Below are 15,605 nucleotides of genomic sequence, written 5' to 3' on the forward strand. Positions count from 1 at the left end.
AATCGCAGCTCCGCGATTTGCCCCAAATGGCGCTCAGCCAGGTCCCGCAAATATTGCTGCTGGCGGCGTGCCCCCGCCGCCTTTTCCTGCTGGATGGCTGCCATTTCGGCCACCATCTGGGCCAGCTCCCCCCTTTCCTGGCTCTGGCTTGTGCCCCATCGTGCTGCGTCCTGGGATTTTGGCACCACTGTGGTGTGATTGAGACATGGCAGGTCCAGAGGTTGTTATTCAGAGCCATCTTTATTCATTCTGCGGCTGCAGCTCTCGGCTGGCGTCCGCACATACATCACACCACAATACACAACTGGTTGCCACTCTCCCCAACCCCTGATTCCCCATGTATTAACATGGCCGGCGTGATGATGGATGCCGTGCACGTGCATCCGCACGGCACCGCCGACCACGCATCACTGCAATGACAGATTAAGACAATCAGACTTAACATGACAAGGAAGACTAAAACACAGGGGGTGATGACACAAAGGGATATAAGAAGCAGAACTAAAACAGCAACCTAGTGAAAATGGAATGAGCTGAACTTAAACATAAACCATCAAAAATATCCAAACTCTGAGCACTGAGTCAAATGACCCAGGATCGTGACATCATCACTCATTTCGAATTTGATGCCAGCAACACGTTCCCAAAAAGCTGGGACAGGGGCAACATTAGACTGGGAAAGTTGAGGAATGTTCAAGAAACACCTGTTTTGAACATTCCACAGGTGAACAGGTCAATTGGAAACGGGTGTTTGTCATGACTGGGTATAAAATGACCTTCGATCTCTAAGGTAGCACTGCATTAAAAACCGACATCATTCTTTAAAGGATATTACCACGTGGGCTCAGGAATAGTTTCAGAAAACCATTGTTAGTTAACACAGTTTGTCTAACAGGTGCAAGTTACACCTCTACCATACAAACAACACCCAGAAATGTCGTCGGCTTCTCTGGGCCTGAGCTCATCTGAGATGGACTGACAAAAAGTGGAAAAGCGTGCTGTGGTCTGACGAGTTCACATTTCAAATTGTTTTTGGAAATCGTGGATGTTGTGTCCTCCGGGGCAAAGAGGAAAATAACCATCCGGATTGTTATCGGCACAAAGTTCAAAAGCCAGCATCTGTGATGGTATGGGGTGTGTTTTTGCCCATGGCATAGGTAACTTGCACATTTGTGAAGGTACCAATAATGCTTTTGGAGCAACATATGCTCCCATCCAAGCAAGGTCTATTTCAGGGACATCCCTGCTTACTTCAGAAGGTTACAATACGACAACTGAGACCCAGGACTGTTGAGCAACTGAAATTGTACATCAAGCAAGAATGGGAAAAAATTCCACCTGTTCAGCTTCAACAATTAGTGTCCTCTGTTCCCAAACACTTATTGGTGTTGTTAAAAGAAAAGGTGACATAACACAGTGGTAAACATGCCCCTGTCCCAGCTTTTTTGGAATGTGTTGAAGGCATCAAATTCAAAATGAGTGAAGATTTGCAAACAACAATAAAGTTTATCAGGTTGAACATCAGATAACTAGTCTTTGTAGTGTATTCAGCTGAATATACTCGAGGTTGAAAAGGATTTGCAAATCATTATATTCTGTTTTTATTTAAGTTATACACAACATCCCAACTTCATTGGAATTGGCGTTGTACATCGCCAGAGCTTATTGAGAATGTCCAAGCTAAGATCCTGAAGGAATTGCAAATAGAAACAAACAAACTATTGGCTGTTAACCAACAGACATAGTAATCTTCTCGTCGTGTTCGGGTCAAATCTGACCGATTTAAGACTTAATACACTCATAAATATTGTCTCAAGGCCTTATTGTCTCAAAGCCTTATGATATCCTCCACACTATGCACTTGAACATATAAAAGTGATGATTACCTCTTTCATTGAATTTTGAGTGTTTTAATCAACCTTGTTACACCTGTGGTGTTCCCAGTCAAAAGTGATGGCCATAGAATATGAATGGGAATGTACGCATTCACTCACTCACTCACTGACTGAACGACCCACTGAGTGACCCACTGAACAACCAAATGAATTACCCATTGAACAACCCACTGAACGACCCACTGAACTGAATTTGGTGGTTAAAAATGTTTTTTGTGTTAATTTAAAGAGCAGTTAAAACAGACCAGTGAATTTTGACCGGGAACACTAAAGTAAGGGGCAGGAGGTGAACATGACCGGCGGGTGGAAAGGCAAAGTAAAAAGCCTGTAGTGACAGATGTAGCTATATCAAGTGATAGCAACATCAGGAAAAAGGAAGACTAAAGCTTGAGAAATACCAAAGGCAGAGCTGGAAAAGATAGGGAGAGTGAAGGCAGCTATTATAAAAGCTGGAGCTCCACAGGCTAGAGTACAATGGGAACAGTAGTAAGCAGCATTTGAAACAATGAACCAACCCTGGCAGAAAAGAGCAGTGAAACTGAACTAGATTACGCCTAGTGACCTGCAATAGCAAATGCACTTTCTGAGCTGAGGATGAAGACTGTGCCTGGACTCAAGATAGTGATCAACCAAGATGCTATTTTCCCACATTTGCAGATGTGAACAGTGCCCTATGTATCATCTCTACTGCCAGCGTCACTGAAACCAATGAGCTAATATTCGTCACTTCCACAGTCATCCTAGAAGCACTTGGGTCAAGCATGCGAGTAGAGTAAGCCCCCCATGGAGAAGAAGGCTGTAAGCTAAAATCAGGGAATCCTAGATGAATGTACACCAGTTAACTCAGGTGCAGAAAGCAGGTCATGAGAGACAGGTCCGGGATCAAAAAGAGGTACGACAAGATGTTCATAACTGAGGCTCTTGAAACCACCAAATAATGGTTCACAGCTCGTTCTGCTAGGGTGAAGAGAAACTCCAGAAAAGCAGAGACAGACTACAAGAAAGCCTATGGCTCAATTTCCCAAACATACTGGATACTGGAATGTACAAGACTAATAGTGGACTAATTGCATTGATCAGTACCTTAGGCAGGCATGAGAATAGTCCTCCACGGTGAATTCGAAACTTTGTAAAAGATTTTGGAGATTGTAGTTAGTGAACTGGAACGTCATGCTGTTTATGTGGACAATGTACTTGCACAATCATTATTTTATTGAACATCTCTTTGTAGACTGAATGACCATTAACTTGACAAAATATGGGTTTACCTGTGTAAAAGCAACACACACTGGACATTTGTGGACCAGAGTCAGATGCAGCCAGTACAAGCAAAAGTGCTGAGTATGGAACTCTTCACTGTGACAAAAAACATAAAAGTAGCTGATGCATTTCCAAGGTATGTGTGGTCAGTACAGCACTGAAATAAAACACAAGGTATAGCAGATCATCATAAATGCCCACAGTGAACTCATTGGCTGGACACATCAATTGTACACACCTTGTACAGTCAACCAGAAGAGGCTGAGCAATGCCATTTTAGACCTCCTCCTCTCTAGAGAATGAATCAACCTGATAAAAACCTTCTCAAGACTCATATAATTCATTATGTATATGTGGTTCGTGAATGATAAAGATATAATTCAAGTTCAGATATCTTTATGAACAGGACACACAACACAGGGTTTAAGTTACTGTAATTTTGTTTAGTTTGGTTTGTTTGTTTTTTTTGTTTTTTTAATGTAGTCTGGTTATTCAGTTTATTTTTTTATTAAATAGTCTTTGAAGACAATAATGGATCAAGAGTTAAATTTTACATATGTAACTCTGGATTGGTATGTGGACATTAACAAGTACAGATATGTTTACTTTTTTATTATGTTTGCATTATATACTCTAATAATCTGTGCCAATTCTACTATTGTGTACATAATCTGGATTCATAAAAACCTTCATGAGCCTATGTACATTTTCATTGCTGCTTTGCTACTTAACTCTGTTCTTTACAGCACAACTATTTACCCAAAACTCCTGATTGACTTTTTATCTGAAAAACAAGTCACAACATATTCAGCCTGTCTCTTTCAGTTTTTTATGTTTTACACTCTAGGTGGTTCAGAGTTCTTTGTCCTGGCTGCCATGGCCTATGACAGATATGTGGCCATATGTAAACCTCTACAATATCATATTATCATGAGAAAAAGCACTGTGAGTATTTTCCTGATCATAGCTTGGCTTGTACCTGCTTGTCATATTGCTGTCCAAGCAATAGGGAGTGCTAACATTAAACTGTGTGACTTTAATATAAAAGGAATATTTTGTAACAATGCAGTTTACACTCTTCTGTGTGAAAGATCAAGATTAATTACCATTTTTGGTGTGGTTGCTTTACTAGATCTTGCAGTACTTCCTATGCTCTTCATCGTTTTCACATACACAAAAATATTTATAGTCTCTTATCAAAGTTGTAAAGAAATTCAGAAGAAAGCTGCAGAGACTTGTTTACCCCATCTTTTAGTTTTAATCAGTGCCTCTGTGTTTTTTGTGTATGATGTAAGCATAGCTCGGGTGGAAACAAATTTTCCAAAAACTGTACGCATAGTAATGACATTACAAGTAGTTCTGTATCATCCTATTTTTAATCCATTCATCTATGGACTCAAAATGAAAAAAATTTCAAAACACCTGAAAAGGTGCTTTCTCAGGCCACAATCAATCCTTGTATTAAAAGTAAATGCCTAGTACAACATTGCTGTCATTTTTTGGCTGCAGTTACTTAAAACACATTTCATATGAAAACATGAAATCATCCAAACTATCATGTTTATATATTTTATGTATGAACAAGAAATGCAAGAAAATGTAAAGTTTAAAACATATCACTGTTGTGTTTTTGAAGAGATGGCACTGGCATTTATTTATTTAGTTTCCGGATATTAATATTAATAGTGATATGTGTTGATAGCATCTTGTATTTTTATTGTTAGAGTCGACTGAATTAATCGAAAAATTCTTAACATACACACCAAAACTATTTATTCTAATTATTTATGAGGTTTTTCATTAGTATATTTAGGACTAATAAATAATACTTTACTTTGGAAGCAAATTTTATAACTGAACAAATCACTGGATATTTAACATGGAAACTGTGTATGTGCCAGTCTTCAGTCAGATCCAAGGTAGCTCAGATGAGTAGGTGCCCTTCAGAAGTACATTTATGTTTCATATTAGCTGCTATTGAAATCATCACACATGAATAATTGTTGAATCGGTGAATTACTATTTCTAAAACAATGGAAAAACCAATATGCATTTGGTGTAAGCAGATACAGGCTCTGTGTTGTTTTATGTGCTAATATCAACAGCAGTTCAGTGATGTTGAATTTACAATAAACCTGTTGCCAACATGAAAAATGACATAAACATAAACAGTGTTGGGGAGTAACAGAATACGCGTACCGGCGTTACATATTGAAAATACAAAATATGAGTAACTGTATTCCGTTAAAGTTACCATTTAAATAGGTGATAATTAGGAGACAGTTACTTTGTTGAAATAAATGGATTACATGGCAGTCTTTTCCTGCTTCACATTTTAGGCTATCCCCTCTCCAATTTTGGTAATTCCACGCATTCCTGGAAACCGAAACAAAAGACAAAATAAGAGGCTCTAATGAACTTAGAACTTTTCATTGTCACTGTGTAGTTTCTTGCACAGTGAGATTGGGCAGAGGGACCACAGAGGTGCAAAAGTAGAAAAGAAAAAAGCAATATATGTATGTATGTATATATTTATATATTATCTGTGTGTGTGTGTGTGTGTAAACTATATAAATTGTGTATGTGTAGAAACACTGAAACAGAAACATCGTTGAGCCATATACAAGGCCAGTTATATATTATAATAAATAAATAAGGGTTGGCGTGCACCACACACTCTCAATTGTGGCTCGACAGAAGGACATTAGTATGTCAGTCTGCATCTTGTTCCATCTCAGAACCCTCAGGAAATGGAGGCACTGCTGGGCTTTCTTCACTCGGACTGATGTTTTTGTGGACCAAAATAGGTCCTCAGATATATGGGTACTGAGGAACTTAAAGGAGGGCACTCTATCCACATTTTTATAGAGAGAGGAGGGGGATCAGTTCTTGTCTTGTGGAAGTCCATGACCACTTCCTTGGTTTTCTTGGTGTTTAGGGTAAGGGTATTGTAGTTACACCATTCTTTCAGACAGTGGACCTCATCTCTGTAGGCGGTGTCGTCATCGTTGGTGATGAGCCCCATCAGAGTGGTATCATCTGCAAATTTGATGGTGATGTTGCAGGGATGTCAGGGGGTGCAGTCTCTGGTGTAGATGTAAGTGTACTGTTAATGTTCATGGCGTCAGTTACACGATGGACCCATAGCCAACATAACAGAGCCAGCAGTGCACGGGCAGGAATTCGTTTCTTGCTTAGAAATTCAGACACCTCTTGATATTTAAAGAAGAAAGGGATGGGCGAAATCTGATTGTTTAACACAAACTCTGTTTGCCAGCAACCAAGCTGCTCTCAGCATCAAAAGACTCCACCTCCAACCTAAATAAATATCAGGAAGTAAGCTCATTTTTAAAAACTAAAGTTAGCCTACTATAGTTACCTTGTTTTAGTTGTTATAGCTACCTAGACTGCAGACTGGTAAACTTGATGGAGAGCATGAACAACCTGCTAGCTGCAAATAATTATTTGTAGTTTGCAGCTACTTATTTGCAGCTTTAAGCGGCTGCGCGCGCTCCCGCGGACGGCAATCACTTTCTGGCAGACAATCACTTTTTGGCACAACAACTGCACGGACACAGTCGGGGCTGAAAGCCGACAGCTCGCTGATTCTGATGAGCTGTCGGGCGTGAACACAAAGCGCGGACCCGCGCTTTGTGTTCACGCCCTTTTTGCGCTGATTCTAAAGCTGTTAGTTTTATCTCTCTCCAAACAATATTGACCGAACCAGCAACAAAAGAAGATCCAAACTACACTTCACATAAACATTGTCATGAAATCACTCTGACTTTTACTGTTTTGCTTCCACCACGATAAAATCACACTTCATGCACAGCTCTCTCTCTCTCTCTCTCTGTACTTCAAGAACAGTTTCCCGTTTAAAAATCTGTTTTCTGCATTATTCGCTTGCTTGTTACGCACAAGTCTACCGTTGTTTACAGCGCTGTCGGCCGCTGTTTTTTTTTTTTTCGTTTTACATACTTCCGAAAAGAAAACCTAATTTCTGCCGTTCAATACTGAACAAATTTAAACTTTTTAAAATTATGCAAAATGCAAAACGCTTAGCCGTGTCTCTAATAAAACCGCTGTAACGTCAGAGGTAACGTTCATATGTTGATTAATGGTTTTCTTTCGTTTTTGATGTACTGCAGAATATTTTTATAAAATCCCAGGCCAGGAAAACCACCTTCATGTTTTTCTGTGTTTTATCTTCAGCTACTTTGACAGGAAGGCATCTGCTGTGACGCTTACACCTTTGATAAAGTCTTGCGTGTGTCAGCTTCCTTTTTATAGATACAAAAATATGTAAATATGTAAATGTACTGATCTGAATTTCTGACTGTCAAAATTTCCCAGAATCAAATCGAATTTAATTGAATCGAATCGAGTCGAATTGAATCGAATCGTGGATCGAATCGATTCGGGACCTTGTGAATCGGAAACGAATCGATTCCCTAGTTAATTATTAGAGTTGCCAACCGTCCCCTAAAAAACGGAATCGTCTCGCATTCAGAGAAAATATTACGCGTTTCGTACTGAGGTGAACAGGAACGCGATTTGTCCCGTACTTCAGCTACAATGAAAAAGACACAAAGCTGGAGTTATTCTGTGTCTTTGCTGCACAGCTGCCTCTTCTCCTCTCATTCTCTCCCCCTCCCTCTCCTGTTGCTACTTCAATCATAAAACTGATCAGTGATCAGCTGAATGGCTTTTCTCTCTTGTTTATCACCCACTTTGCGCCAGAAAGAGGAAGTCGCGCTAAACAACAGCAGCACGTTTAAGCTTGATCAGCTGTTGTTAGAATTTATTTAATATTATTTTTCTAGTATCAGCTGATGTTTGCTTGAGCCACAGCTGTAAAAGCTGCTGGTCATGATATCGGTTTGGATATCTGGTGAGAGGGAAACATGCAGATGAAACCAGGAGATGTCCTTACTGAATCATCACAGCTGAACAGGTGATGGAGAAACAGGTTTACCTTTTAGGTGACATGAATGAGTTGAAGGGAAGTTATGAACTGTTTCTGAGAGACAAATAACACCAGGATCCTTTTCTGTGTAGCTGACGGCTGGTAACTGTGCAGGGGCGGGTCTAGCAAAGTGTTGCCAGGGGGCCAGGTAGGGCATTAACAGGGAGAGGGGGGCACAAAGAAATACTTTTCTTTCTTATTCTCATTTAAAATGTCTAGCTTTTAAAAAATAATTATCTGAGTCTTACAACAAACGATTGATAGATTGATACATATATACTAGGGGTGCAACGATACACAAAATTCACGGTTCGGTTCGGTACTTTGGTGTCACGGTTCGATATTTTTTCGATACAAAAAATGTTCACGCCTTTTTAATTTGTCATTTATTAAAATTATAAATATATATTTTAACTCAAAAGTACAGTTTTTAAATTTAATGTTGCTGAAATAACAAAATAATAAAAAAAAAAAATAAATCTATCTGATCGAGAAATCACTCATCTTTGGAAAAGAGAGTTTACTACAGAGAAATGGCTCTTTCCAAAATAAAAGCTATACTATACTCTTCTTCTGGGGTATACTCTCAGCAGCATATTAAACATATCAGGTCCCCATAAGGAGAATCATGTGCTAACGGCTGTCTAAATGACTCGGGTAAAGTTTGTAGCATGCGTGCTTGTTGTTTTTGTCTGCCTCCACTTGTCTTTGCACTAGGATGATGTCGGCGTAAATGTGCAGTCATATTCGTTGTGTTCCCACTAGTGCTGTCAGTGTTAATCTCGTTAAAATGACATTAACGCCATAACGTGGCAAATCTCCGTTAACGAGTTACCGCGGATCGCCCCGTGCGTGGGGCTGGACGGCGTCAACACGTTAACAAGCTAACTGCGCTAATAATAATAATGCATTGGATTTATATAGCGCTTTTCAAGGCACCCAAAGCGCTTTACAATGACATTATTCATTCACGCTCACATTCACACACTGGTGGAGGCAAGCTACGGTTGTAGCCACAGCTGCCCTGGGGCAGACTGACAGAAGCGAGGCTGCCATATCGCGCCAATTGAGCATTGCGTGGCACATCCGACATACTGTTTTACTTTTGTCCATGACGCGCTTACCATCAGGGTTATGCTTCACATGAAAACCAAGATAGTTCCAAACGCCAGATCTGAATGAGGGTGGGGGAGGTTCAGTTTTGGGTAGCGTGGAGGCAGTTGCCATGTTGCAACGAGCTTAACTTCTGTCTTGCTAGCTTGCGCTGCGGTCAGTGGATCTGCACTCGACAGTGCAGCCTAGGCGGAGTAGTTGAACGCAGATCCACTGAGCGCTCAACACAGACAGCATCGTCAGAAGAAAAGTTGATAAAATAAATAAAAAATTTTGTATTGTTCAATACATATGCGTACCGAACCGAAAGCACTGTATCGAACGGTTCAATATCGATACGAGTATTGTTGCACCCCTAATATATACCATCAAGACAGTGTACATCACTGTCACAACAGTGTTTGTTTTCATTCAGAGGCTTTATGATTTTTCCTTTAATGGTGGGCCGGTCTCTAATCAAAATGCCCGGGACGATTTTTTGTCCCAGTCCAGCCCTGTATGCAGCTCATCTGCAGTCTGGTGTTACCTACATCTTCCTATTCAGAAGGCAGAATTTCCGAGTTCTGAGTACAATCGAAAGCACCACGACTGCAGTTTTTGTGTTGGATGTAAAAAGCACACATGACGCTGTGACGTAGGCTAGAATCATGGCGGCGGTCAACGACGGTCCAGGCGTGGGATTTCTCTCGTGGAAATATGCACATTATCTTTTCCTTTCTATTGGTAGGTGGCACAGTGCACTTGTGGCAAGTAAGCAAGCTAGAAGACTGGCAATCTTGCTGGGTATCCAGTTACAGAAGCAACACATTAACAAGAGAATTCTGAGTAAAACCAAAGTTACTTTCCCTAGTAACTAGTTACTTTGAAAGCAACGAGTAACTTGAAGTAACTGAGTTACTTTTGATAGTTACATTACTAGTTACTTCTAAGTTACTAATTTAAAGTAACTTACAAAAACACTGGTGGTGTGTAGTCTTCAGTTATAATAATAAATCACACAACAATAGTATGTAGTTATAAAAAGCATGACAATATATTAAGTAATCCAAAGTATTCAGAATATACACACATTCTGTAACTTAATGGAATACGTTACAAACTACATTTTGGGGCATGTATTCTGTAATACGTAGTGGAATACATTTTAAGTAACTTAAGTAACCTTCCCAACACTGAACATAAATGTAAAGTAATTTTCTAGCCTGCATCACTACAATGCTAAAACCTTGACGTTAAAACAAAGAAGCTTTCTGAAAAATGTGCGTAACTATTTCCAGTTATTTATTGGCATATTTACATGTTAAAGGAACACTTAGGTAAAAAGTTATATGTTATATGCTGATAAAGTTTGCTTTTCAATCCATCCATCTTCTTCCACTTATCTGGGTCATGGGGCAAGCAGCCTAAGCAGAGAAGCCCAGATCTCCTTCTACCTGGCCACGTCCTCCAGCTTGTCCGGGGAAACAACAAGGCGTTCCCTGGACAGCCAAGAGACAAAATCACTCCAGCATGTCCTGGGTCTACCATAGGGCCTCCTCCTCATAGTGGGACATGCCTGTCATAGTTCGCGCTGGCAAACCGTGAGTGTGTGTTGAAGTAGGACCCAAAATGCAGGACTCTTCAATGCAAGCAGTGCGTTTATTTACAGTGACGTAACTAATATACAACAATACATGCCCATGCGTGCCCGACTTCCACTCCGTGTCTTCTCCCAGTGTTTGTGCTCCGTGTGTCCGCTCCCTCGTGCCCGTGTAGTCCGTGCCTGCCGCCCTCTCATTCCCGCAGTCCTCCTGGGAAAACAGAGGCAGCCGTTAGTACCATCAATTTCACTGGTAAGCTCACACTCACAAACTGACAAGCTGGAGAACTGATGGGAAATCTCACACAATGATCCAGCGTCGGAGAGAGCTCCTCTGACGAGGCTTGATCAGCTGCAGGTGTGATCATTTCCTCAGGTGTGGCCAGCCTCCAGACAGGACACACCCACCAGGCCTGCCTGAAACCCAGTGTTCAGCCACACCCATACGCACACCCACTTGCCTATACATACCAGAATGAAGAACACAAGAACAGCAGCACAGTGCAGCAAACATACATAAAATAAAACGAGTCCACAACTGCTCGAGGGCCCTGGGTTGCCCAGACCCAGGTCACTGACAATGCCGGAACACCTCACTCAGGAGGCCTCTTTGTCAGATGCCCGAATCATCTCAACTGGCTCCTTTCAATGTGGAGGAGCAGCGGCTCCACTCTGAACCCCTTCTAGATAGGCAAAGTTCTCACCCTATCTCTAAGGGAGAGGCCAGCCACCCTTTAGAGCAGACCTTCCCAAAGTGTGGGGCCCGCCCCCTAGGGGGGCACGGTATGAAAATGGGAAAAAAAACAAAAAACAAAAAAACAACGCTTGGACACTGCTAGCACGGGGCGCTCACAGAAACGCAAAGCAGGAGATGAAGCATCGCTGAATATGTTTCCAAACCAACTTCATTCTAAGCCAAAGACTAGAAAATCTGGTGAAGCATATCTGCCCTTTGGTTTCACCTGCACAAGTACCAAGGTATGTCTCCCCTGCAGAATTGGTTTTCCCTGCGTCAGGAGCACGTGCTGGGCTGTTCAAATGACGGACAAACAGTATCCCACATTCTTGATTTTTAGTTCACAAACACTTCTTGTAATGACTAACTACTCCTGACATTTTGGAGATGTTAGCTCTTTATACAGTAAAGTTACAGCGGGATACAAATAATATCAGGCTGATCCTGCCACGATTTGTTCCCCCGGTTCAAATCACGGACAATCAGTATCCCACAGTTGTTTATGTTTTTGAACCCATTTTGCACAGAGAGGCACTTTTTGAAAAATGCATTGATAGCAATGCTGAATATTATTACACAGGAAAAAAAAAACAACTACACGTAAAATAATTACACCGTGACACCTCTGCCTTTCTAAATAGAGGGACAGTAACTGCATCAGAATCAGAAGAAGCTTTATTTGTCACATGCAGGTTGCCCTGCGGTGAAATGGGACCCCCCCCCCCCCCGACCTTACATACACAACACAGACATTACATGGGGATACAGGTCGGAGATTGGCAGCGTTGGAGAGAAAAAAACATTGAAATGTACATCACAATGGGAAAGTACAAGAGGAAAAAAAGAGACCCCTTCTCATGCTGTGCTTCCATGGTAGGACAGCACGAGAACAGGAAACAAAAAACTCGTCTGCACAAAAAAGCACATAAATGTCCACAGCACAACATTGTGAAGACATAACAAGCCATAGGGTTGGGTGTTGGGTGAGGAGTAATATGAAGCGAACCCAGCAGCCGGCTCGCACGTCGCTATCTTCCCAGCGCCACACGTAGACCCGCCGTGTTCCCCCACAGGAAATAAGCATCGAAGGCGTTTGGAAAGGGAAGGGGGATGAGTGTTTGCTTATCAGTGCAAGTATATGTGTGTGCGTGTCCATAGTTCAGCGGAGACAGTGTCCTTCGCCCTGCCAGGCTAAGTAAACAGTCTACCAGCCAACCCAGGTGGCCTTGCATGGAATGGGAAGGAACAGTCTCAACACACTCGTTATCAGGGAGTTTTTGTTCGGCTCCAGCCTTGAGCACAGCTGACGCCGGAGGGGTAGCCGCATTGTGATGGCGATTTTGTTTTCCGACAACTCATAAGAATTTCGAGCTGTTTTTAGCACTCCGACACTGGTCTCTCCATCTCCCGTTGTATAGCTGCCAGCTTCTCCATGATGTTGTTTACCTTTAATTCCGTGGTCTTGTCACTCTTTTGCTCACAGAGCAGATTCTGAGACCTCACGACTGCAGCCAACTGATCCGTGATGTATTCCAGCTTCCGCCCATAGGTGTTGATTTGAGCAGATTCTTCCCTGATGTGTCCCAATATCCGCTCAGAGATGTTGTTCTGAATATTCACTGCAGCCGCAATCGCCTCCAAGCTCTTAACCATGCTGCCGTCCGTGAGCCCTTTCTGAGAAGCCGCACCTCGTCCCGTCAATTCAATCTCAGCGGGCAGCTTTGTGGGGGTTAGAACAGCCGGTTCCGCTTTTATTCTCCGATAAGCCAGGGCCAAGCCAGCTCCGATCAGCAAGAACCCTGTTATCATGGTTCCGAATAGGTAGATATCTTCAGCGTCCTCGATCGACAGTCCCGCCAGGCACACGATCCTCCATTTCTGCCACCCGTCCATCGTGTATCCAGCTGGGAAAGTCCCTCCAGGGCACTCAGGCTCTCCCGAGCCTAGACTTCTCGTTGAGAAAAGGGTGTCAATAGCATTCAGAGACCAGTTGATCAAATCCATAGTTCTCTTTAGGTTTTAGACACAGACTGTGAGAGTACACGCTTACATAGACACAGAGACATGTGTATATGTAAGCGTGTAAAACCTGAAGATAGTCAGATTAACAGTAACAGTATTTTGTCTCTATCTATCATTCTGCAATTCATCTCATGTAAACATTAACGTGGCGCACAGCGTGATGTGAATAAAGGCACATACCTTTGATGTTGCATGACGAACTCTGTATTCCTCGTCCACACCTAAACGCAAAAAAGGAGTTTTAAAAAATTTCCGTTTTCGGTGATTCGAAACGCCGTTTACGTGTGGATGAAACAGCTGCATTTTCAAAAATACCCGTGTAGGTGTGGACGTAGCGTAAAAGAGTTTGTAGTTTATTTTATTACTACCTGTAATTTATTGCCGATTACTTGTATTTGCTTAATTGTTTACTAAATGTTTGAGGTGTGAAATAAACCGCAATGGAGCAAAATATGTGTGTGTGTGGTTGGAGGATGTGTTTGTGCGTGCGTGTGTGTGTGCGTGTGTGCGTGCGTGTGTGCGCACGCGCGGGGGGGGGGGGCGCAAATATTTTTCTTGTAAAACAAAGGGGGGCCTAGCAAAAACAGTTTGGGAACCACTGCTTTAGAGGATGCTCATTTCTGCCACTTGTATCTGCGATCTCGTTCTTTCATCATTGCAGCTGCAGCACCAATCCATCTGTTGGTCTCCCTGTCCCTCCTCCCAACATTTATGAAGAAGACCTCGACATACTTATACTCCTCTAGTTTGAGCAGGAACTCATCCTTTTCCGTCTGAGTGCTATGTCCTCAGATTTGGAGGTGCTTACTCTCATTCCTACTGCTTCACACTCCACTGCAAACCATCCCTGTGAGAGCTGGAGGCCATCACCCGATAAAGCCAACAGAACTACATGATCTGCAAAAAGCAGAGATGAGATTCTGAGACCAATTCTGTTTTATTTTATATAGTGCCAAAACACAGCGACTAGTCACCTCAAATTGTTTTATATCGTAACTGCCTCGTAATCTGCCTCTCTTCTAGAAACCATTGTGCCTGGTTTGCTCAACAGCAGGGGATGGGTTCCCCTTCTTCGGTCGTCATGGTGCGTTCCGCCACTCCCCTACGGCGGAGACAGAGTCCTCATTGTTGTCATACCACATCCCAGCTTGTTGATGCGGCTTCATTGGGAGCTGTCTCAGCCAATTTGGTGAATTCACTCCCAAAGGACTTCAGGTTAGTGACTGTTTTCCAGACCTATCAGGAGTGTTGAGACTGCAGACAGTGTTATTGATTCAACAGGGGGTAATGAGTTAGAGATTCTCAATTTTCCTAAGAATGAAAGTGTTCCGACTAATACATCTGGGAAGAGGGATGATACAGCTAGCATTTCCAGGTCAGGTGTTTGTTCCAGTGCAGCTGCTACTGAAGAGGTGTGTTCAGAGCCAGATCATTGTGGTGTCACCGAAGCAGAGCTTTGTTCTCAGGCTGCTATGCACGAGCCTGCCCATATTTAAACTGTGTTTCTTAAATATTTTTTCAAATCCATGTTTTCATTCAAGGGGGAGAGTGGGGAGAGGAATGTGTGTGAGTCCAAAAGTAAGGGCAAATTCATTTTTAGTTGCCAAGTCAGAACTTAAGTTGGTGCATAGGAATAAGAAAATTTCTGAGGAACTAAACAGTGGTATGGCAGTGGTAAGGCTATTACTCTCAACCCTCAACATGTCACTGCATTCTCTGTTCATGAGCCCGCAAAAATTAGCTAAACTCATCGTGTTAATGACTAAATCCCTCCTAAGATTGTCTGCTGCGCTTAACAAGGAGCATTGTCAAGGACGGTTGCTACACCTAAGCCTGTTCTCTCCAAGGAGTGTTTTGCTCCCCGGACGTCAGGTTCTGAGAGCACAGCATTACCTGTGGTTACTCCCAGAGTCATCTCCTCTGCCTACTTCTGTTCCTGCTTTCTGGGTGGCAGTGCTCCAGCTTTTCCTGCACCTGTACCAGCGCCTCGGGTGAAAGTGGCTGGAATTCTGCTGGTCCCTGCTGCTGTTCCCA

At 42.3% G+C, this 15,605-nt stretch overlaps 1 protein-coding gene across 1 annotated transcript; it reads left to right on the top strand.

The window, feature by feature from the left end:
* Positions 1-3,686: 3,686 nt before the first annotated feature.
* Positions 3,687-4,634, top strand: LOC134644513 (olfactory receptor-like protein OLF4). The gene has a single exon (XM_063497600.1). The coding sequence runs from the start codon at positions 3,687-3,689 to the stop codon at positions 4,632-4,634; it is 948 nt and encodes a 315-aa protein (XP_063353670.1).
* The last annotated feature ends 10,971 nt before the right edge of the window (positions 4,635-15,605 follow it).

This window comes from Pelmatolapia mariae, linkage group LG16_19, assembly GCF_036321145.2.
Source record: "Pelmatolapia mariae isolate MD_Pm_ZW linkage group LG16_19, Pm_UMD_F_2, whole genome shotgun sequence".
In the NCBI taxonomy this organism is placed as follows: Eukaryota; Metazoa; Chordata; class Actinopteri; order Cichliformes; family Cichlidae; genus Pelmatolapia; species Pelmatolapia mariae.